General features: G+C 36.5%; 1 protein-coding gene across 2 annotated transcripts in view; it reads left to right on the plus strand.

The window, feature by feature from the left end:
* Positions 1 to 21,782, plus strand: part of PDS5B (PDS5 cohesin associated factor B) — a 76,894-nt gene that overhangs the window by 41,595 nt on the left and 13,517 nt on the right. For both annotated transcript variants that reach the window (XM_062514699.1, XM_062514700.1), the window contains exons 18-28: positions 635 to 795; positions 1,437 to 1,560; positions 2,327 to 2,485; positions 3,262 to 3,330; positions 5,349 to 5,485; positions 9,922 to 10,045; positions 15,501 to 15,705; positions 19,881 to 19,995; positions 20,347 to 20,479; positions 21,259 to 21,378; positions 21,715 to 21,777. In XM_062514699.1, the coding sequence (XP_062370683.1) occupies positions 635 to 795; positions 1,437 to 1,560; positions 2,327 to 2,485; positions 3,262 to 3,330; positions 5,349 to 5,485; positions 9,922 to 10,045; positions 15,501 to 15,705; positions 19,881 to 19,995; positions 20,347 to 20,479; positions 21,259 to 21,378; positions 21,715 to 21,777 (1,410 nt within the window). The remainder of the gene's footprint in view (positions 1 to 634; positions 796 to 1,436; positions 1,561 to 2,326; positions 2,486 to 3,261; positions 3,331 to 5,348; positions 5,486 to 9,921; positions 10,046 to 15,500; positions 15,706 to 19,880; positions 19,996 to 20,346; positions 20,480 to 21,258; positions 21,379 to 21,714; positions 21,778 to 21,782) is intronic.

A 21,782-nucleotide genomic window follows, 5' to 3' on the forward strand; every position in this document is an offset into this window, starting at 1 on the left:
CCAAGAATCTGAAGGAGAGGTACAGAATCTGCTAAGTTGCTGTGGAAAGCTTGAGGGACTAGAGACCCTACTGAGTGTGTCTGTGTAGCCATTTTAGAGATAGGAATTTCACTTCAGAGCAGAATCAATTCTTCCCCTGAGGAAACAAACATGAAGTCTGGAGGCACACAAGCTGGATTCCTTTCAGAGGAACAGAATTCAGATGGGCTTCAGAAGCACATGTTGTGTTGCAGTGGCTAAAGTGGATTTAGTCAGTCTAAAAATACTCTGAAGTAAAACTCCTGAAACATGAATGTTGCTTCCTTAGCATTGGTTGCGTTTCTCTTAAGACCTGCTTCTGCTGTGACCCAGTACTTGCTAATGTAGATGTAGCCACTGAGAAGTATGTGGTCAGAATAATAGGAGAAGAAACTGAGACTGGGGAAATAAATTAATTCTAATGAAGTCATATATAAAGACAGAGAACTTTAGTAGCTACTAAAAAAAAAAGAAGAGAAATGTGCATCATGGGTCAAACCCAGGGAGAGTATTATAAATGTTCCATTATGACAGTGGAAAATGACTCTTGATGAAGTGTCCTAGTATAAGTGGAGCTTTAAAAAATGTTAACATGGCTTTCATCATGTTTTGGCAGGTACTTTCGTTTACGCACCCTATCTCATTTCATTCAGCTGAAACTTTTGAATCTCTCCTTGCTTGCTTGAAAATGGATGATGAAAAAGTGGCAGAAGCTGCATTACAGATTTTCAAAAATACAGGAAGTAAAATTGAAGAAGACTTTCCTCACATACGATCGTAAGTTGTGTATCTTACTCTGGGCAGTCATATTTATAAGATTTTGTAAATTCTCATCTTGTTTTCATCTGCTGTAGCACTATCCTGCATTCTTTTGGAAGAAAGTATTACTTCCAATTTTCAAAGTTTTGGAAAACTAAAATGCAGTGCTTTTTTGAAGAACGGAAGTGAAATTAATATACCCAAAGTAGTGACAGCTTGTATGTCACTGATACCACTATAATTTATATTGTTGCCCTTCAGAATTACTTATTCTTTCCTAGGTTGCATATATATATATGTATGTATATATACAGTATAAAAACATTCCTTGGAATTCAATGGCGATATGTGGGCAAAAATATTTCAAAAACAACATTTACTATCTGTGCAGATATAAATGCTTATTTTACCACATGATATTTTATCAACAAAAAAATTGGGGTTTTTTTGCTTACAGGTTATATAAATAACTTTTTTTTCTTTTTTTAAAGAAATTACCCAAGCAAAAGCAATTAGTGCTTTTGCAGAAGTGTTGTGTTTTTTATATATATATATATCTGTACTCCTCTGCTAGTTTGGTATTTTGAAAGATTTTCAATTTGTGAAATTACTTATCTCTTGGTCTGTTTGTCTGTTTGTTTTGTTACACAACTGTTTAGTGCTTTGCTTCCAGTGTTGCATCATAAAGCTAAAAAGGGACCCCCTCGTCAAGCCAAGTATGCTATTCACTGCATCCATGCAATATTTTCCAGCAAAGAAACACAGTTTGCACAGATATTTGAGGTAACATTAGATATTTAACTTACTTTTACTGATTTTTTTATATGTAAACAAAGGGATGTACTTGAAAGTTGTAGCAGATTTTGGAAATATGTTTTTCCTCTTTCCTTTTGTTCTTATATGATTTTGGCCTGAGGAATGGTAGTAGAGGATATTCTTGTATCTCATGGTTCATCATGTTTTAGGTTATGTATTTTAAGAGCTGATGGAGTGAAACCAGGTTTTGGGCTATGTACTAGAACTATGAACTATTTATGGAAAAGGAACCATATGCTACTCCTTACTCTGGTTTAAAATGGTCGGAAGTATTTAAATGGTTGCAGAAATCATGGAAAACTGAATTGTGGTACAGACTAAATAAATTTTATAGTTACAGCTGCAAATGTACTTTTTAATTAGTGGCCATCAGCCTTTTATCTTGAAGGCTGTATCATAGTCCATTACTGGAATTGCTGTCTCAAGATCTAATTCTCCCACAAAAAAATAGGCATTTTAATCCTTTGTTTCCTAAATGGTCATGCTTGAGCTGTCACTTTTTGAACTGTGCAGAGGTGATAAATATTTTGTCTGTCATTTTGACTTTTCCTCTGAGTTGAGGAATCCTTGATGGGTTGGTGAATGCATCTTGAAAATTAAATAATCAGTAGTTATTTTAAAATTGTTTTTCTGGAGTAGACATGGACAACTAGGTACGAAGCAATTCCCATCCCCTCAGTAAGACACAGATTATAGCAGTAATACCTGAATTTGTTGCCTTTTTTTTTTTTAGCCACTGCATAAAAGTCTGGATCCAAGCAATTTTGAGCACCTCATTACACCGTTGGTTACTATTGGCCATATAGCCATGCTTGCACCTGACCAATTTGCTGCCCCTTTGAAATCTTTGGTTGCTACTTTTATTGTTAAAGATTTGCTCATGAATGATAGGGTGAGTATTTTAAAACCTTGTGTTAAGAGTATGCTTTTCCTGTAGTGTCATACTCAGCAAGTGCTTGGGAAAATATTTGGCATACTGGTTCTTCTTTTGTATATGGTTGTATTTTGATTTCTTCATGAAGTTTGACTCCATTAAAAACCTACAGGAAAGGAGAGTTCTACTAATTTGGGTGTCTTACAAAAGTGGTGAGCTGCATAGCACAGCATTTCATCACACATGACTTGGCTTTGGTTAAAAAGGGGAAAATTGTTGTGACTTCACTCTGTTTCTTGAGCGAGTTGTGATCTTTAGGAAGCATATTACATTTGAAATTAAAATACGCTATTTGAATGGAAGACTGAATTTTAATTTTTTGAACAAATTTGTATTGATTATAAGGTGATTATGAAATAAAAATATTAACCCGTGCATTGTTAGAAATTGCTTAGGGAAAGATACACTGTCTAAAACAGTAAAATGTGTGTGAAGTTCCAATCTACTGGATATGGAAAAACTGGAAGTTATTTTCAAAGCAGTAGCTATTACGCTCCAGAGGAATAGTTTTCAGGTAACAACAACAACCACCAATCCTTTTACTAGATTTAAATTTGCTGATACTTGGATAGTGAGTTATGTCACTTCTGTAGTGGTTACTTGGGTAAGATAGGAAGGCATAAAGCTGTCCAGGGAGCGCTGCTGTATTGCTTCCAGATGCAAACTCTCAAGTAGGAGGTTACAAGTTTCACTGAAGAGTAACAGTAGTGTAACCAATGTAACATTTGGTTTAGCTTCCAGGAAAAAAGACAACAAAACTTTGGGTCCCAGATGAAGAAGTGTCTCCTGAAACCCTTGTTAAAGTAAGTAGCATGTACTGTTTTCCTGTCTGTTATGTTCATAATAATTAATGAGAATTTTCTCTTAGAAACATATTTTTAAATTATTTTATGCATAAATTTATGTACATGCTTCATTAAGTTTGTATATAAGCTCTTTATAGGTTTAGTTTTGTTTTCTGACACTTAACTCTGATGGTAGCTGGATTGCTTAAAGTAAAATCATTTTTTCCCCTTCAGTGTAGGAGTTAAATACTGTAGAAATTTTGTTAAAAGTCTTTCCTTGTTCTTTTGAATATTTATGACATTTCAAGAAACTTTCAGTGTTGTTTTGGAAGAAGAAAAAATGGGGATTGGATTTGTCGGTTTCCTCAAATTAATAAATCTGTTACACTGCTTATTTTTCTGTGTGTGCAATGTGTATCATAGAAAAACCTGGACTTAAGAAAAAAATCACTTTAAAATGGTAAGGGGTTTGTTTTGATACTTTACTTTAAAATGTCATCTCAAGCTTTTTCTTATTTTGGAGTAAGTGTATTACATTTTTTGTACTCTGTAAGAGATACCGTCAGTCAATTTCTCAGTGAATTAGAAATAGACTCACAATGTGGAAAATACATTCTTTATCTGTGTTTGGTTTTTAAGTGCCCTTCAGAACAGGGACAGATTTTTTGCTTTCACTTCTTTCAGAATGGGATGCTTGTGTTTTCTAGTATGTTCTGTGTTATATCAGTTGTTTAGTTTCTAATATCTTTTGAGTGAAGTTGCTCTGGTTTTAAAAAAGTTCTTTGCCTTCTCTCAAAATTGTTAAACTATTCCTAGCAGACCTCTTTTTCTGTTAGGTTAATAAGTACTTTGGTTTGCAGTTTGGTACAGAACTTGTTTTAGTTGGAAAGACTTAGTTTTTTATTGAGTTGATTTGTTGCTTTTACTAGTTTGATTACACAAAGGATTTTTTCATGTTTGTGTGATTCCATAGGTACACATACAATCCAAAAATTGTTAAAAGAATACAACCTTGTTTTAATCTAATGAAGTGCTAGCTTTAAATAGACATGATTTGACTTCAGTGATTATACATGTAACTTGAAGTAGTAAATATTAATGATTTTTCTTAATTGTAATTATTTGTGAAGCTGTAATAACTCTCTAAAATGTACTTTTATATTGATAAAACTACTCATACATTTGGCAGGAAATTAACCTGCAGAAATTCTTAAGGCAATTTGAAGTTGAAGCCAGACCTGAAAACTTTAAGAAGCATTTATTTACAGGTGAAAACAGGTTATTGTGAAAATTGATTTGCAAATTTAATTAGCATTTATTACTACTGAGGAGTCTAAACTTAATGTATGCTGTAGACCATGCTGTTAGATTATAAATTATTTCTCTGTGATAGTATTTTTCCGCACTTTTGTTTTACAAGCTTCTTTTTCTTTTTGTAGTATTATTATATATCTAATGGGAATTTTAAAACTAGCAAGTTTGAGTAGGATAGTGGGAAGGACTGCTGAAAAGTAGATTTTAATATTGTCTGGCCTAGTTCAGTCCTGGTATGGTTCATTCACTGGACTTGTTGATCCATGTGGGTCTCTTCCAGTTTGGGATAGTCTGTGAATTATAGGAATACATAAAGATGAAATTGTGTTCTCCTTTTTGATCCAGTAACATTTTCTTAGTAAGTATAACCTGTTTAGCCTATTTCACAATATTTAATGGATGTAAGCTCAATTAAGGAAGTGTTTTCCAAGAACAAGATATGTGATTGCTTAGAAGAAGAAGCAGCTCACACTTTAATTAAATGTATATTTTTTATTTGTTGTAATACATGCTTGAGACTTTCAGTGAAAAGTTGCTGTGTAGTGAGAATATGTCTAATTATCTTTGAGTATTTAAATTGTGTTTTATGGTCCTGACAGACTTATGTTTCTACCAGCAAAAAGCACTTGGGAAAAAATACCATGTGATTAAAATAAGATACAGATTATTTAAAAAATGAGGCTTATGATATAATTAGACTTTTTGGTATCTTTTTTTTGCAGATTCAGGCTATCAAGATGATGGTTCGGTGGTTGTTAGGAATGAAGAACAACCATAGCAAGTCAGGAACATCTACTCTGAGATTGCTAACTACAATATTACACAGTGATGGAGATTTAACAGAGCAGGGGAAAATAAGGTATGTAACAGATGGTAGAGTTTTCATGTCTGTGATGATGGTGTGCGAGGGGCAGAGTTTTATTTGAAGTAGTGTGTAAACTATTCTGTTAGACTGCTTAACAATTGATGCATCTTATTTCTTAAGGTATGATGGTGAGCTTGGCTGGTTCCTACATAAACTTGCTGAGTCCCAGGTTTTGTAACATTGTACACGCGGCTGAATTTTGGGTTTCATATTCTTGCTTTTCTTTATCTTCTTCAATAGGCCATTACTCATATTTCAGGAGTAAACTGTGCAACTTCTTCCTTCCCACTGAAAATTGGTTTTAATTTTTTATGCAGCTTGCTGTTCCTGGTGTAACATTGCTATGTATGCCAAATGCCAATGGGTGGGCTTTCTAATAAAGAATAATAGTGTGTTGTATAAACCAGGTGGAAATAGTTAGTACACAAGACACTTCTGTTTGGAGGCAGACTAATCCCTTGAGGTCTCTAAAACTGAAAGCAAGAAGGAAATGTGTAAACAGGATTAAATCTCAATAAATAATTTACCTTTTAGGTAACTGTTAGACAACTTGTTTTTCTGGATATCTTCTTAATCCTCTGTGGTAGGAACGTGACAAATTGTCAGCTACTATTGCTTGCCAAACATTGAAAATTTATGTCTACAAAGCCATTAAGTGCATAGGTAGATTTTGCCAGTGTGTTTAAAAAGGTTCTGATTTTCAGGTAGAGTTAATGTTATACAGTAGTTATTCAGATAGAATCCATATTGTGTGCACTAAATTGCAAACCTGAAAGCTATCTGGTATATTATCTTTGTAGCAACTGTGTAGTCTGTCCTAAAGTTCCTTGTAAATTATTGTTTCATAGTTTTAAATTCTGTAATATGACCATTGGTAGCAGTTGCCAGGGAGTTGAGTAGCAGTAGTTTAGTTTTTCTGCAGGAATACTTGTGTTATGCAGTAGTTAGTGAATACACTGGTTCTCTAGACCCTGTGTGTTTTCATGCTTGGAATGATGATTCCTTACTATGCATGTTTCAGAAATATAAATTTCCCATTCCTTTTCGATTGAAAATAGTAGAAACTTTATATAGTGATGTGATCAGTTCTTCATTTTAAAGTCAAGTTAATGGAGGGCTAGGCCTCCCTATCCTTTCAGGGTAGGAAGGATGCTGCAGTTACATGTCATGTTGCTGTGGAGGTAGCCCTTCAACTCCTGAGCTTGCAGCTCTGCGTGGGGAGCCAACAGAGAGCTGAAGAGCAGACTGCTCTGCGTAACATCATGGTGAATGTCTGCCGTGGGACCCCTGACCCAGAAGAGGAAATGGATGAGGCCTTTAAACAGCTGAAAACAACTTCAAGTATGCAGTCTCTGGCCCTCGTGGGGAAATTCAACCTCTTCAATATCTGCTGGAAGAACAACACAGCAGTGCATAACAATCCAAGGCAGCATCGATGACAACTTTTTGACACAACTGGTGGAGGACCTAATGAAGAGAGGTTCTCTGCTGAACCTCATAGATGCCAACAAGGAGAGGCTTACTGGGGATGTGAAGATTGGAGGCAACCATGGCTATAATGATCCTAAGATGGTGGAGTTCAAAATCCTGAGAGCAAGAAGAGGGTCAGAAGGCAAGATTGGACTGGACTTCAGGAGAACAGTCTTAGGTCTCTACAAGAATGTGCTTGTAGGGTCCCATTGGATAAGGCCTGGAGGGAAGAAGGGCCCAAGAAAGCTAGTTACCTAACCTAGTATTCAAAAATGACCCCCTCAGTGCTCAAGAGTGGTCCCAGCAAAAGGGCAGACGGATACTTCAGCCAGCTGTACCTGGTATGAGCAAGATACTCCTGGCAAAATTCAAACACAAAAATTGGGATTGAGAGCAGCCCTGCAGAGTACTACTTGGGAACACTGGTGGGTGAAAGGGTGGACATGAGCCAGCAATGTGTGCTTGCATGCCAGAAACCCAGCTGAGTCCTGGGCTGCATCAAAAGGAGCATGGCTAGAGGTCGAGGGATTTGATTCTGCCTCTTCAGCTCACTCTGGTGAGACCCTATCCAAAGTACTGCATCCAGCTCTGGGGTTCTCAGCACAGGAAACACATGGACCTGGAGGAGGATGTTCATAGAAAGATCACAAAAATGAACAGAGGGCTGGAGCATGTTATGAGGGAAGGCTGAGTGAGTTGGGGTTGTTCAGCCTGGAGAAGAGAGGGGTCTGGGGAGACCTTACTGTAACCTGTCAGTACTTAAAGGGAGACTCTAGATAGAAGGAAGAATTTTTTTTTGGGGTGAGGGTGATGAAACACTGAAATAGAATGCCCGGGGAGGAGAGTTGCCCCATCCCTATAAGCATTCAATATCAGGTTGGACAGGCCTCCAAGTATCTGCTCATTGCAGGGGGTTGGACTAGATGAGCTTTCAGCAGTCCCTTCTGGCCTCAACTATTCTATGGTTGTATGAGGTATACAGAAGGAGGAAGTAGAGATGGGTAATCTGGCAGGAGCAGAGTACATCATCTGAGATACAGTTAAGAAATCTAAATCCCAGCTGGGATAAATTTTAGTGAGAAGTGGCAAAGGCAACCAAAAGAGCTTCTCTAAGTAAGTAAGTGACAAAAGGCAGAATAGGGAAAATGTGCACAAACTGCTGATTGAGGCAAGAGCCCTGTTGATGGGACATGTAATAATTATTTTGTGATTCTTACTACTGCTTTCAGGAAAGCTTCAAACTGGTAGAAGGGCCAGTCCATGGTTTTTGTGTGAGCTATACTGCCTAGGTTAACAATTACTTTCAGAACCTGAAGCAGAGTAGATGATGTTTCAGGCCCGTTAGTTCTGCATGGAACTTGCTGACACTTCCTGACCTTTGTTCTTCACCCATTGAGTGCAATAAGGATATCTTCTTTCTGGCAATGCTTAGTGTCCCTTCTGTGCAAACCTGGTACTGCTCCTTCTGACTTGGAGTTGGCTTTGGAAAGAGTAAAATTGTCCATTCAGTACAGAACATAACCTTTTAGGCTGTAGTTGATATGAGGTCATTCTGTTTGAGTCAGTATTAGTGTTCATGGCTTGCACTTGTGTTTTAAACAGTGTTTAATAATTTGCTAGAGATAATTGAATTAAGTGAAAGTGGCAGGGCTCAGGAGCCTTAGATGCTCTTAAGGCCATCAGTCATATTGTAATCTTGTTGTTACTGCCCTCATCAGCCCTCATCTGCCTCTGCCTCTTGAAAACTACATGCATCTACCTTTCAGTGACAGTGTAAGGGAATTTTTTTTTCCCTTCAAAGCATGGCTCAACCTGGAGTGTCAGGTGAAGGCAAGATCCCACTTGGACAGCAAATCCTTTCTGTTGTTCATCCTTCACACTTTGAAGTAGTAGGATTGATGGCTTTCTTGACTTGCTATTAAATCAACAACTGATTTATTTGAGATATTAGCATGTGTAGGTTAAATTCACCAGTCTTGTAATTTTTTTAAAATCAAATTTTATCAATAAACACTATCTCAACTGTCCTTTCCAAGTCTTTCTTTTTAATTTTATAAGTCATAAACAGTCCTACAGAATTCAAGATTATACAGTTTTTCTGCTTCGGTAGACCAGCTAGTTTGAGTCTTGCTTCTCTTTGTAGTAGGGTTTTGATTTTAGTCTATACTAAGTATTAAAATAAGACTATTTCAAACTATATCAAAAGACACTAGCAGTTGCTGAAAGTATTGATATTAGATAGGAAGTTGAATTGAGATTTTATTGAAATGCTGTCTGCATTTTTTCTTAAACTAACGCTCACCAAGAAGAAAATTATTAAAAACCTTTTGGAGTTTAGAATATCTTAGTTCTATGCTGTAGAAAATTTGCCACACATTTCATATACAACATTTTCAGTGGTAGGGTTCAAAAGACATTTTGCTATTGTCTTAAAATAAAATTCATTTAGTCATGTATTACAGTATCTAATTAATCTTAATTTATTTTGGCCTGAAGAATGCATTTTGAGCTGGAGAAGTTTGGCAACTTTGGGGATTAGAAGTGGTCTGGCTACTTCTTTGGCAGGACTCCCCTGCTGAAGGAGAGCCAGCAAGCTGAACAGAAGTATCTTGTTGGTAGATGTGGTCTCTGAGGGGCAGTATGGACTGTCCTGGCTCCGTGCACAGCTAGAACTGTTTCACACCCGTGTGGAACCTTTAGCAAGTTTGTTGGAAAATTTTTATTGCCAGGTTAGGACTGGGTAATGGTAAGTGAGAATAGGCTGCAAAATGTGGTGCCATGAAAATGACGTTGTGTTTGAAATTGCTTCTGCTGGCATGGGGGTGGCTAAGTTCACAGAAACTTCTTTCCTTTTAAGTACTTGTTTTTCAGTGATGCAAACTTACTGTGTTTAATTAAGTCACACAATTACATAATTTTCTTATTAATTAACCTTCACAATCCATGTGCTTGTTTTTCAGTAAACCTGATATGTCTCGCTTGAGGCTGGCTGCAGGAAATGCTATTGTGAAGTTGGCACAAGAACCTTGTTACCATGAAATCATCACCTTAGAACAATACCAGCTGTGTGCACTAGCCATAAATGTAAGGAAATTTGTTGTGGGTTATCAGTAGATGTATGAGTATATAGTTGTTTGTTTTCTATGAAATGTATATTTCTGGAAATCTGGTTTTATTTCATCTGGGTTATAATTTCAGCCTTGGCATGAAATTATTCCTCCATTACATAATCCTGGGAAACTGTATTACTGGGCTGTCCATTAGGGGAACACTCACTTTGAGCAGTGAAATGTTAGAATACTGATAAACTAAGAAATGCAGTATGTATTTAAGTAATACCCCAGCTGCATTACAGCATTACTAGAAGTTAAAATGAGATGATCTGAGTATGTTGAACTGTGGTGAGATGATCTGAGTATGTTGAACTGTGGTGAAAACAGTGACCTTGGTTTCTCAGTGCTTGGGTAGAATGCATTTGGAATGTGGAGGTCTGCAAAAAATAATTAGCACCCTTCAAATATTAGAAGAAATAGGGAGATACTCCTTAGCAGATGCTGGAATTTTCCTCCTTAACTTTTGCCTGTGAGCCCATAGTAAGGGAATAACTCTCAAATTGTAAATAGAGATATAGGGAGCCTCTCTATTTCTGTCTTGTAGACTTAGAAAATCATACAGAAATTGATTCATACCTCAGGAGTAAGGTGGCCACGAAGGGACTTCTCTTGGTGTTTTTTGTGTAGCTGCTGGTATTCTCCTGGCTTTCCAGAAGTCAAGAAATCCTCTGGAAGGGATCCTGAGGCGATATCTGTAGTAATAACGATATACTATTTTAGACCTTACTTCCTGTGTCCAGCTAAATCTTTAAAAGCTGTGACCCATTTTAAATGTCAGGAGACTTTAAATTGGCATTCAGTGTTAGAAAATAGAGTATGGCTCCTTTATGATATTGTTTACTTTCATAGACTTTTTTTTTTTTTTTTTTTGGTTTATAAAACAGCTTGGAGTTGGTTGCAGTTAAGCTAGAAAAATCATTCCTGTACCAGAGTAAGACAGTCCCTATTAGACTTGTATATTGTTTTAACTATGTTTATGTAGATTTTTAAGATTCTGTGTTCCTATGAAAAGGAGACCTTACTCAGTTCCCAAATGCTATGAAAAACAAGAGAAATGGAACAAAGCTTTAAACTACTTAAGCAGATGAAATCTAGCAAAACTAAAGCAGGAATTCAGTGATAATAGCTGAAGGTCTTTCCACCCAAAGCAAAGTCTGATACTTTTCAACTTTCCTATTCCAAAACTGAATAGAAATAGTCTTGTCTCACAATGAGTTTCACAGTTCAAAACAAGATTAGTCAAGAGAAAAATAGGCACTCAGTGTAATGACATGTAAGTTCTGTCTCTGCTCCAGAAAGGATACTCAAACTGGATTATGTCACGCCCAACTAGTGTTTGCATGTTCTGTTTTCTTGTGAACCCAGTGATCAAAATTTGTAAATTTCTTCAGTCATTTCCCTCCTGTGCCAGATCTTTCTTTATTGCATTGTTAACCTTGTGGTTCCTATCAGAATTTTGCTTCATTGTTTTGATACGCTTTGCCCTCTACTATCTCTCACTTTCATCAATTATTTTCCAGCTATAACAGTCTTAACTGTTAGTGGATATTCTAAGAGCTGTGCTGTCACCTTTTTTGTGTCTAATGCTTACTTTCCCTGAATTTTCAAAACGGAATTTTGAGAGATAAGATTCAAATTAGAACATGATAGGATTCTCAACGTTTATGAACCAGTTAGTATGACATTTTACTGTAGCATTATAGCATACTTTGGACCAGAAGGAACCCATAAAGATCATCTTGTTAAACTCCCCTGCTGTGGTCAGGGACACATTCCAGTAGAACAGGTTGCTCAAAGCCCCATCCAACCTGGCCCTGAACATCTCCAGTGATGGACTGTCCACAGGTTCTCTGGGCAACCTGTTCCAGTGTCCTAACACTCTCGTAAAAAATCTCATCCATATGTCCAATCTAAACCTCACCTCTTTCTTTCAGTTTAAAACTGTTGCTCCACTGCTGGACACAGCACTCCAGATGGGGGTCCCATGAGAGCAGAGTAGATGTCAAGAATCCCCTCTCTGACCTAGCTGGCCAGTCTCCTTCTGATGCAGCCCAGGACATGGTTGGCTTTCTGGGCTGCGAGCTCATGTCCAGTTTTTCATCCACAAGTGACCCCAGTTCTTCTCTGAAGGGCTGCTCTCAATCCCTTCATCCCTCAGCCTGTATGGATACTGAGGATTTCCTGGAGCCAGGTGCAGGACCTTGCACTTGGGGCTCTTGAACCTCCTGATGTTCCCCTGGGCCCAGTCCTCAAGCCTGTTAAGGAGCAATGAGATGAGCAATGCCAGTCCCAGTATTCCTCCCTGAGTGCACCAATTGTTACTGATCTCCATTTGGACGTTGATTTTTTTTTTGACTGCAGTCCCTTGGGCATGGCCATCCAGCCAACTTCTTATAAGTTGAGTAGTCCATCTCTGAAATCCGTATCGCTCCAGTTTAGAGACAACAATGTTATATATACTTGTGTCAAAGTCCTTATAGAAATCCAGGTAGGTGACATCAATAGCTCATCCCTTATCCATTTGCTCATTCACTTTATTGTAAACGGTTAGACCAGTCAGGTATTGTTTGTCCTTTGTAAAGCTGTGTTGGGCGTCTGTGATCTCCTCCCTGTGGATAACCATATGCTTTGTCATTGATTCCAGGAGAATCTGTTCCTTTGTAGTATCATTTCTATCACTTTTCCCTCTTCATTTATTGGTATTTCTTTGCCTTTTGTGACTTTCTACGTTGTTTTCTAGAATTTAGATTGTAAGCTCTGTCAGGTCAGGAATTCTGCCTTTCATTTTCACTGCAACTCATAACAGATTTTGAATATTTACAAATAACTTTTCTGGATGTTTTTGAGGCCTTCTCCAATTTCCTTTCTCATTGTCAGTGGAGATGCTCAGATGCAGGGTAGCTGTAATGGCTTTCATGGCTTTTTCATTTAAAAGTGGTACAGTTTTTTGTATTTTTTTTAGGTTTATCATGTGTGCATATGCATACATATATGTTAATGCTTAGAGTGGTTAGTATCAGAATCCATTTCTTGATGGTAGATACAGATTACTCTTAAAAGTTTATTTATTCTTAACACTTTCACATCTAGCCACAGATCAGGTGGTATCAAGGCCAACTCTAGTTTTGTGTTACTTAATTCACATCAGAGATTCTTTAAGTGGGCAGATCAGAAAACAGATTAAACAGACAGAAAAAATCTTACTCTTTAAGGCCTGTGATGGTTGCACAGGTTTTGCTGTGGTCGTGTGCTGGTACTTCTTTTTTTCCTCTGATGCTGCTGTTTTGTAATGTTTAATGATTGGAGTACAGAACACACAAATTTTGTCACTAATTGCTATATGAAAGTGGCACTGGTAAACAGGGGCTTTATGATGATGAAATGCATATAGTTTTAATAAATTTTAAATAAGTTACATATGTGTTTCGCCAATCTTATAAGTTCACCAGCAGTTGACTTCTTTGATCTCCAGAACAAATTTTGATGTCAGCAGAGCTTCATATTGTAAGAGAGTGAAAAGTAATTGATGATAGTACTTCAGTGTTTAACAAGCTTTAAGATAGATTTAAGATCTGATAAGCTTTGCTGTTGAAAATGCAATTTAATTGTATTTAGGATGAATCTCATAGATTGCATAAGTTTCATTTGTTTAAAAAATCCTAGAGCTTTTTCGGTTTTCTTTGTTAACTCAGGGTGTTGTATTTGATGAATCAGAGCTGTGTCTGAATGGTACATGTTGTTTTGCAAATATGTATTTTTTCAGTGCTTTTAAATGGTGAACTTCTGATAAATTGGCATTAAATTCAGAGATGTAGATATATAAAATTGGATTAGTTTATGGAGTTTGTGTATGCTGTTAAAAATAGCATACCTTGGTTAAGTTTTGTCCCCCTTCTTGCTGTTGAACTAGTGTAACTGAGTAGAATTTAAGGTTATTACCAATATTAAAAGATAAAGAAATTATAGTCGTTCCAATTGACCACACAATACCATCAGTAACAACCAACTGCACCTCCCTTGTCCTCTGAGACAAAGATGTTTCCCTGCTGAAACACTATCTAGGCATCAGTCTCTTCTGGGCTTCCTAAAGGCTTTAGACTTAGATGATACTGAAGAGGAAAAGAGGGCTCTGTCTCAGCCTCCTGTGGGGGTGAATTTGCTATAAGGAGACAAGAGATGTTGAGCAGATGTCATGGTTTGGGTTTGTGGGCTTGCGTTACTTCAGCGGTGGCTACAGCAGGTGTTTCAGGGTTTCAGTCGACAGAGGGGGAATATTGCTTGAAGCACAGAAAGGAGAAAATGGGGCTTCATTAAAAAAAGTTTCTTCTCAATTTCACCTCTGGTGGGGACAGAGGGACCGTTGTTTTATCTAATAGGTGATCTCTTTTGATGCCATTTGCAAATTTAGCAGAGCCAGTGTTTCCAGTGGCTGGGTTTTGACTCTGCACTTCTAGTTGGCTGATAACTGGAAACCCTCTTCATTCCTTTCTGACTTCAAAACTATCATTTGACTAAAATAGCTGCTTATTCCTGTTAACATTTTTTTCTTCATATTTAGAGATAAATCTTTCCTCTTGACCTTTTTTTGGCAGGTTAAATGTGCCAAGCTATTTTGGTGACCTTGTTTACCTTAAGCCTTTCTGCATATTTTCTTCAAAGTCTTTTCTACACGTTTCTGTTTCCTTGTCCTGTGTTAGTAAATGTTTTGTCATGTATTAAATGGTATGTTTAGGTTTTTTTCATACTGAAAAAAAAAAGATTAAAGTTTGTACCTTTTCTGGGAACACATTGCTTAATAAACTGTAGAACTACAATTGTTGCCTTCATATATTGTTCTATTTTGTGGGTTTTGGCAGTTAGACACAGATAATTCTCTTCCGTGGTCAGCTGTAGTGCATAGGTTTCCACACTATAATGAAAATGCTTGGTACTCTCCTCAGTGTTTCACCTTATCTGGTAATTTTGTTGAATTTTATTCAGTTTTTAATGTTAATGTCTTGATGAAAATGTGTGAAATCATAGCAGTAAAATCAACACTGGTGGTGGTTACTGGTGGCTAAAATGTTTTCCTGCAGATCTTTGACTTTACAAAGTAAGAGACCCAACTGTAAACCATTTCAGTAACTCCAGACCTTAGTACTATGCTAAATTAGACCTTGGGTACTGAATGTGGTATCTTCCTGCACAATTTTTGAACCTTAGCTCTTCTTCTGAGCTTAAAGGAAGCTTCACATGATTAATTCAGTTAAATTGCTCTGAATTGGCATAAAAAAAAAATTCTTGCAATTCCTATGTTTCAGTGGCTTCAAGGTCTAATTGATTTTAGCATATTTACCTGAGCTTCCATGCTTTATTTTACAGTTTATATTGCTTTAAGAGAAGTTTACTGTTGTCTTTTTTGGTTTTGCCTTTTTTTTTTTTAATAGGATGAATGTTACCAAGTGAGACAAATATTTGCTCAGAAACTTCACAAAGGCCTTTCTAGACTACGGCTGCCACTAGAATATATGGCTATTTGTGCACTGTGTGCAAAAGATCCCGTGAAAGAGAGAAGAGCTCATGCTAGGCAGTGCCTTGTGAAGAACATAAATGTCAGAAGGGAATATCTGAAGCAACATGCAGCAGTTAGTGGTAAGAGAATAGAAGTCACTTTTTGCTACAAGTGTTGTAGTTCAAATATAAATGTGAGTAGTCTGAAAACATTGGTAGTTGTCTGCTTTTATACGTGGAACCACTGTAAATTTGGTTTGGAGGTAACTAATGAAAACTGAAAATTTTCAGGTTTTCTGGTTTTCTTTTGCCCAGACTTTCTTTGGATTTTTTTTTTTTTTAACAGGCAGTGCTGAGGTCTTTGAGTTTTGTTGAAAACTGCAAATGCTTATGGCTAAATATATTGGAAGTGAAGTAATTTTCCAAGGCAATTATGTGTACTGTTTGAACTTAATAATGTTAATAATATTCTAAGTGCAGTAACAATGATTCATTTTACTTCAGCAATTACTAATAAGTAACTTTATTACATAAATGCTATACTAAATAGACTGTTCTTGCACTGCTGTATTGAGTAGCATCTTGTGTTTTTCCTGCAAAGGGCTATATTTGTTGGCATTCCAGGATGAGTTTATGCAATTCTTTCTTCTCAGTGCCAGTGGTCTGATTGTGGGAATGTTCTGGAAGTTATTATGGACCCATGTCAGCTATTTTTCGTTTATTAAATCAGTCCTTTTGACTTAAAGCCTATACACATATTGTTATTGCAATGCTAGTACAGGGTCAAAGGAAAAAGTAGATCTTTATAAAGAGCTATAGCATTTTTAAATAAGAGGTTTTGAAAGTTTTATTTCTCTGAAAGATTACTGATGGTTTGACCTGTGTGAAATGGAGGGGATTTTTATCATCCTTTTAGCCTAAACCAGACCTGTTTCATGAATCTGATCTCAGAGATGCTGCCAGATAACTGACTTCCATATGTGTTTGTGAATCACTTTATATTAGCTATGTCAGTCATTAGCTTTCTCAGTCCCCTTAAACTCTGATCAGAGAATAAGTCTGCAGACAAATCCTTTTGTGTATCATTAATTAGAGTTAAAGAAAAAAGTGGTACTTTTCTCCCACTCAATAACATGTAAAAAAAAATAAATTGAACAAATACCTCTAAATCATTTAAAGGCTATTCCTCTTGAAAGCTGAAAACTCTTTTTAGTTATTAGAACAGAAAGCATGGGAATTCTCATGTGTTTAAAATAGATGCTGCAAAGTTACTGTCAAAAATCTGTGGAAGAAATTAAGAGGAGCCTAGGTGTATGTGATTTGGTTTATCCAGTAGGACCTCATAGAGCACCTGATAAATTCTTTTCATGCTGAAATAATTGAGTGATGCCTTTGATTTGACATATGCTATAATGCATGGGGAGCCTGGATTAAATATAGATTGCAGGATTTTTTTAGGATTACAATCTTAACTTCATGCTATTCACATTTACCAATCTTAGCTTTCAGCAAATAAAATGCCTTGAACTGTTTGTATCCTAAAATATTTATATTGCAGCAGTTCAGCAGAAGCTCAGTTCTGGAAATAACACAATATTTAAATGTGTGTCTCACTCTGCCACTCTCCCTGCTGACCATGCAGTAACTCAGGGTGGTAATGATGGTAGTACCTCCTTTGGAAATCTGCATCTTTGATTATTCCAGCTACTTGTCTGAATCTATGAATGTGTGATTTTGTGATACATTTTGTCTCAAAAACTTCATATGTGTGAGGAGGATATCTGTTGAATATTTTGGGAGATTTAAGTTTTTGTTAAAAATAAGGTAAATTTCTGTTTACCCTGCCTGAGGAAAACTTTCTAAGGATTGGTACCACACAGTAAAACACCTCTTTTTTCCACACTGGCTTTTCATAGGCTGGCAGGAATTATTCTCAGCCCTCTTAAATTGTCTAAATGCTATTTGGGGTGGAAGCCACTCAAGAAGAGACTTATTTTGATTGTGTATCTGTTACTAGTTTCATCTGGGTAGAGACGTGTCTTGCATAGGAATTATATTTTTATGATGGGTTTTTGCTTGAAAGTCAGTAAGCAGAAAAATTACAAGATTATTTTTTAAAACAAGTTTTCTTCCTAAAAGCTCACAAAGGACTCTTGTGAAGGGTTTTGGCACATTATAGTTTTATGTGCTGGTAGGAAAACCACCCTACCTTTCAGGTAGTGTCTTCTTTCATTGGAAATAGAAGCTCTTTTTTTTTTAGGTTTTTTTTTTTAGGGTTTTTTTTTAGGGTTTTTTTTTTGTTTTGTTTTCCTGCTGTTTTTTGTCATGACAGGGGTTAATATTTGTTCTTTTCCTGTTTTGTCTGGAACTAGTGCATTTTATTTTCCAGACCCACTTGGAATTATTGTTATAGTTATATGAGAAATTGTCCAAGGCAGGAAGCTACTGAAAAGCTGACTTTATGAGCTCTTGATGAGCATTCTATTGAGGTTGCTAATTAGCACAAATAATAGTGGGTTGGTTTGTCTGGGGCATGTCTAAGGCAAGCCAATTTTGCTAGTGTTCTGAAGCTGTAATTATGTTTTCTTCCTTCCCTGCTGCATCTTTATTTTTTTGTTTAGTAATGTGAACAGCTGCTGTCTTAAAATGCAGGACAGTACTTGAAAAGAATTGAAGGATTTTTTTAAAGTTAGTAGTGCAGTGTCAGTTGACACACACCCAAAACAGCTTTATGAAGTACACTGTATTTCAATTACATAAATGTGGCTTGAAAAATCACTGGGTGATTTTATATTTTATATATATTTTATATAGATTGTGCATTGCCCCTATTTATACAGACCTCTAAGAAAGGGGTAAGTTAAGATGATGTATACATGACATCAAGTTATACTGTTAGTTTTGTAAAGTCTACAGTAGTGGTGTGCTTTGTTTGATGTGCATAATATTTGTCAAGCACATCTCATATGAATACCTATAGTGGAGGTAAAACTCTTAGTGTTCTAATGTATTTTAAAATAGTTTTCAAATATTATTAGTGTATATGATGATTTACAGATATTTGGACTTTTTCATAACTAAATATTGGATAGGTACAAGTTTACTGAAAGAGAATTTTCCAGACTTGATCATACACTTACTATTGCAAAGTGTGACTTTTCAAAAGTTTTCAAAAGCAGAGCTGGGAATTTCCCTCTTCTCTTCACATGCACGTTCAGGTCATGTCAGTACTATGATATTGCATTTTCCACAAGCACTAAAGATCAGATGCTTGTGCCATAGCAATATACATGGAATACCAGCAGACCTTCCTTTGACCGTAGTCTTTCCTGTTGCACAGAGTACAGGTTTAGTAACTCAGGTACGCTGTGCATCCTCTGGCTTCGGCCGGGCACCCGGCTAAAGAAAGCAGCGTGGATGTTTGCTGAAAAATGGTTTTTTTGCTTTTGGTGTGCAACTTGTCCATCTGTTGCTCTTGGCCCTTGGGAGATGATCTCTGAGGTGCTGGAATTCACGCTGCATGATGTTTGTTGGGTCAGAGAATTTGTTACTTTATGGAAAGTGTATTTTGTGATCATAACTCTGAGAGGGCAATTGGCAACAGCCCTTAGCTTTTGAATCACCAAGGGAAATGGGCCTTTGGACTGTCCTGATGGAGCCAAGACTTTCTTGCACTCCTGCCTAGGTTTCCTGAAGGTCTCGGAGAATGCTAGAGAATTTTTTTGAACACTTTGAATGTCACAGTAGAGTTGCGCTGCTCTGTTTAGGTGGAATTGAGCCTTTCAAGCTCAGTGCACTACTACTTTGTTACAACTTTTATGTGACCTCCCACTCCTCTTCAAACAGATATTGTAGCAGTTGGACTGCAAATTCCCTGCAGAAAGCCTTTGTTCTCTTGACAGCAAGGTTGTACAGTGTAACGTCCAAAGAAATAGTAGCAGCTTATCCTGCAGCTATGCCGGTCTCACGTCTTGCAGTCAATGTGGATTTTGTGATCCATCCTCACTTCTGCTTTTCAAAATCTTTCAGAGTACAGGCTTTGAACTGAGGAAAGGATTGGAAGTAGGAGGTAACTATAGCTGTATCTCAAGGTAGCTAGAAAATGAGCAGCCCTGAATGATATTTAAAATCTTAATTCTTGCACACATGAAACATGTGTACATAAGTCATGAAATGGAGCATCATGGAGGAATTTTAGGCCCACATATGTTTATATCTTAATGTATGCTGACCTCAACATTTCTCCTTTCCTCTTTGGTAGAAAAGCATACTTCTTGGTATGTAGTTTTTTGATGCATCTTTCTTCTGCTTTTCAGAGAAACTGTTGTCACTTCTACCAGAGTATGTTGTTCCTTATACTATCCATCTTCTAGCTCATGACCCAGATTATGTCAAAGTCCAGGACATTGAACAACTCAAGGACATTAAAGAGTAAGACCACTTTTAATAGTGTTATTTCTGACTTTATTCTAAGTGAATTTTGAATTCATCCTGCTACCCTGTTACACTGTCCAGTATGCACAATGATGCCAGTTACTTCTGTAAAATATTGAGAGAAGTAGTATAGGTGCTTTTTAAGTGCTCTGTTATATTTTGTAGAGGAACCTTTCACCTTCTGCTTATCTTCATTTCATTTTTCCAGAAGAACTGCTTTTTCAAAGTTTGTCTGGTTCAAATTCATAATACTAGTAAAAGCTGGACTAAATCATGTTCTCAAATGTGCTTTTTCGAGGAATTTATTTTGTACTTTCATTCATGTGGGATACTTCATTTCTCCTTTAGGTGCCTGTGGTTCATACTGGAAATATTAATGGCTAAAAATGAAAACAACAGTCATGCATTTATCAGAAAAATGGTAGAAAATATCAAACAGACTAAGGATGCTCAAGGACCAGATGATCAAAAAATGAATGAAGTAGGTTATACTTTTTGATTGGAAATTGCATTTATTTCTGGCCTGCTAATGGAAGGGAATTGCTTTTTGTTTATACACCAACTTCAAAATGTCTTTCAGTAGAATTGTATGTATGAAAAGATATTTTATTTGCTGTAATGATTATATTTATTGTAATTTAGATGGCAGTTATTATTCTGTGCTTCAGTAATTCTTGCACATTTGCAAAGGATTCCTAATAGTTTTCAATTCTTCTGTTTCTGTCTCAGTAAGATAATGAAACACTAACTGCAAATAGATACAAACTATAAAATGTACTGTTTAAATTATCCACTAAAGTGCTTTAGTGTTTCATTTCTAAAGTGCAAGCGTAAACTTGATAGAGGAAGAAAAATACATTAGAAATCTCTGGTGTGTATTGTGTAGTGCATGCATCAAACCTTTTTTGTGTTTTTTATCATTGCATCATGTCCAGATTTGTCCCTTTTCTGCTTTTCCCATAGAGATGTATTTTGGGTAGTGGGTGGGTGGGAATGTGTGCATTCCTTTGATTAACTTTGTCTTAGAAACTAAAGCAAGTACTACTCTTAAGTCTAGAAAGACCATGCTTTTGCTTTTACCATCTGCATTTCAGTATCCTGAGAGACACTGTTTAAGATGGAGGCTAGTTTAAATGTTTAAGATGGTTGCTTTTAAACTGTGATTTCTTGTGGTCCTGTGCACAAGAGGTACACTGTGTTTTCTCAAGATTTTCAATGAACTTATTGTTATTTGTTTTTTTAAAATTTTATTATTTACAGAAACTATATACAGTCTGTGATGTAGCAATGAATATCATTATGTCAAAGAGTACAACATACAGTTTGGAATCCCCTAAAGACCCTGTACTTCCAGCCAGATATTTTACTCAACCTGACAAGGTATACTTTGGCATTTAATTTTTCTTGAGACAAATCTGTTTAAATATTTGCTAGTTGTAATTCAGGGCTGTTTTGCTTAAATATTTCTTGTAACTTCAGTCTTCCCCCTCTTATATTTTAGTTGAAAATATATGTATGTATATGTTTTCATAAATATATAGATGTACACATACCAATTTCTCTTGCCCCCTACTGCCATCTTACTGTTCTAGTTTAAAAATTCAAAAGCATAAGTGATGTAAATGAAATCTTTCAGTGCAATCTCCAGAGTATACCTGTATCTACCCCTCATTCACTGATTATTGCTGTAATTGTCTCCACCCCCTTTTTTTACAGAATTTCAGTAACACCAAAAACTATCTTCCTCCGGAAATGAAGTCTTTTTTCACCCCTGGAAAGGTAGG

The sequence above is a fragment of the Cinclus cinclus genome, chromosome 2 (assembly GCF_963662255.1).
Source record: "Cinclus cinclus chromosome 2, bCinCin1.1, whole genome shotgun sequence".
In the NCBI taxonomy this organism is placed as follows: Eukaryota; Metazoa; Chordata; class Aves; order Passeriformes; family Cinclidae; genus Cinclus; species Cinclus cinclus.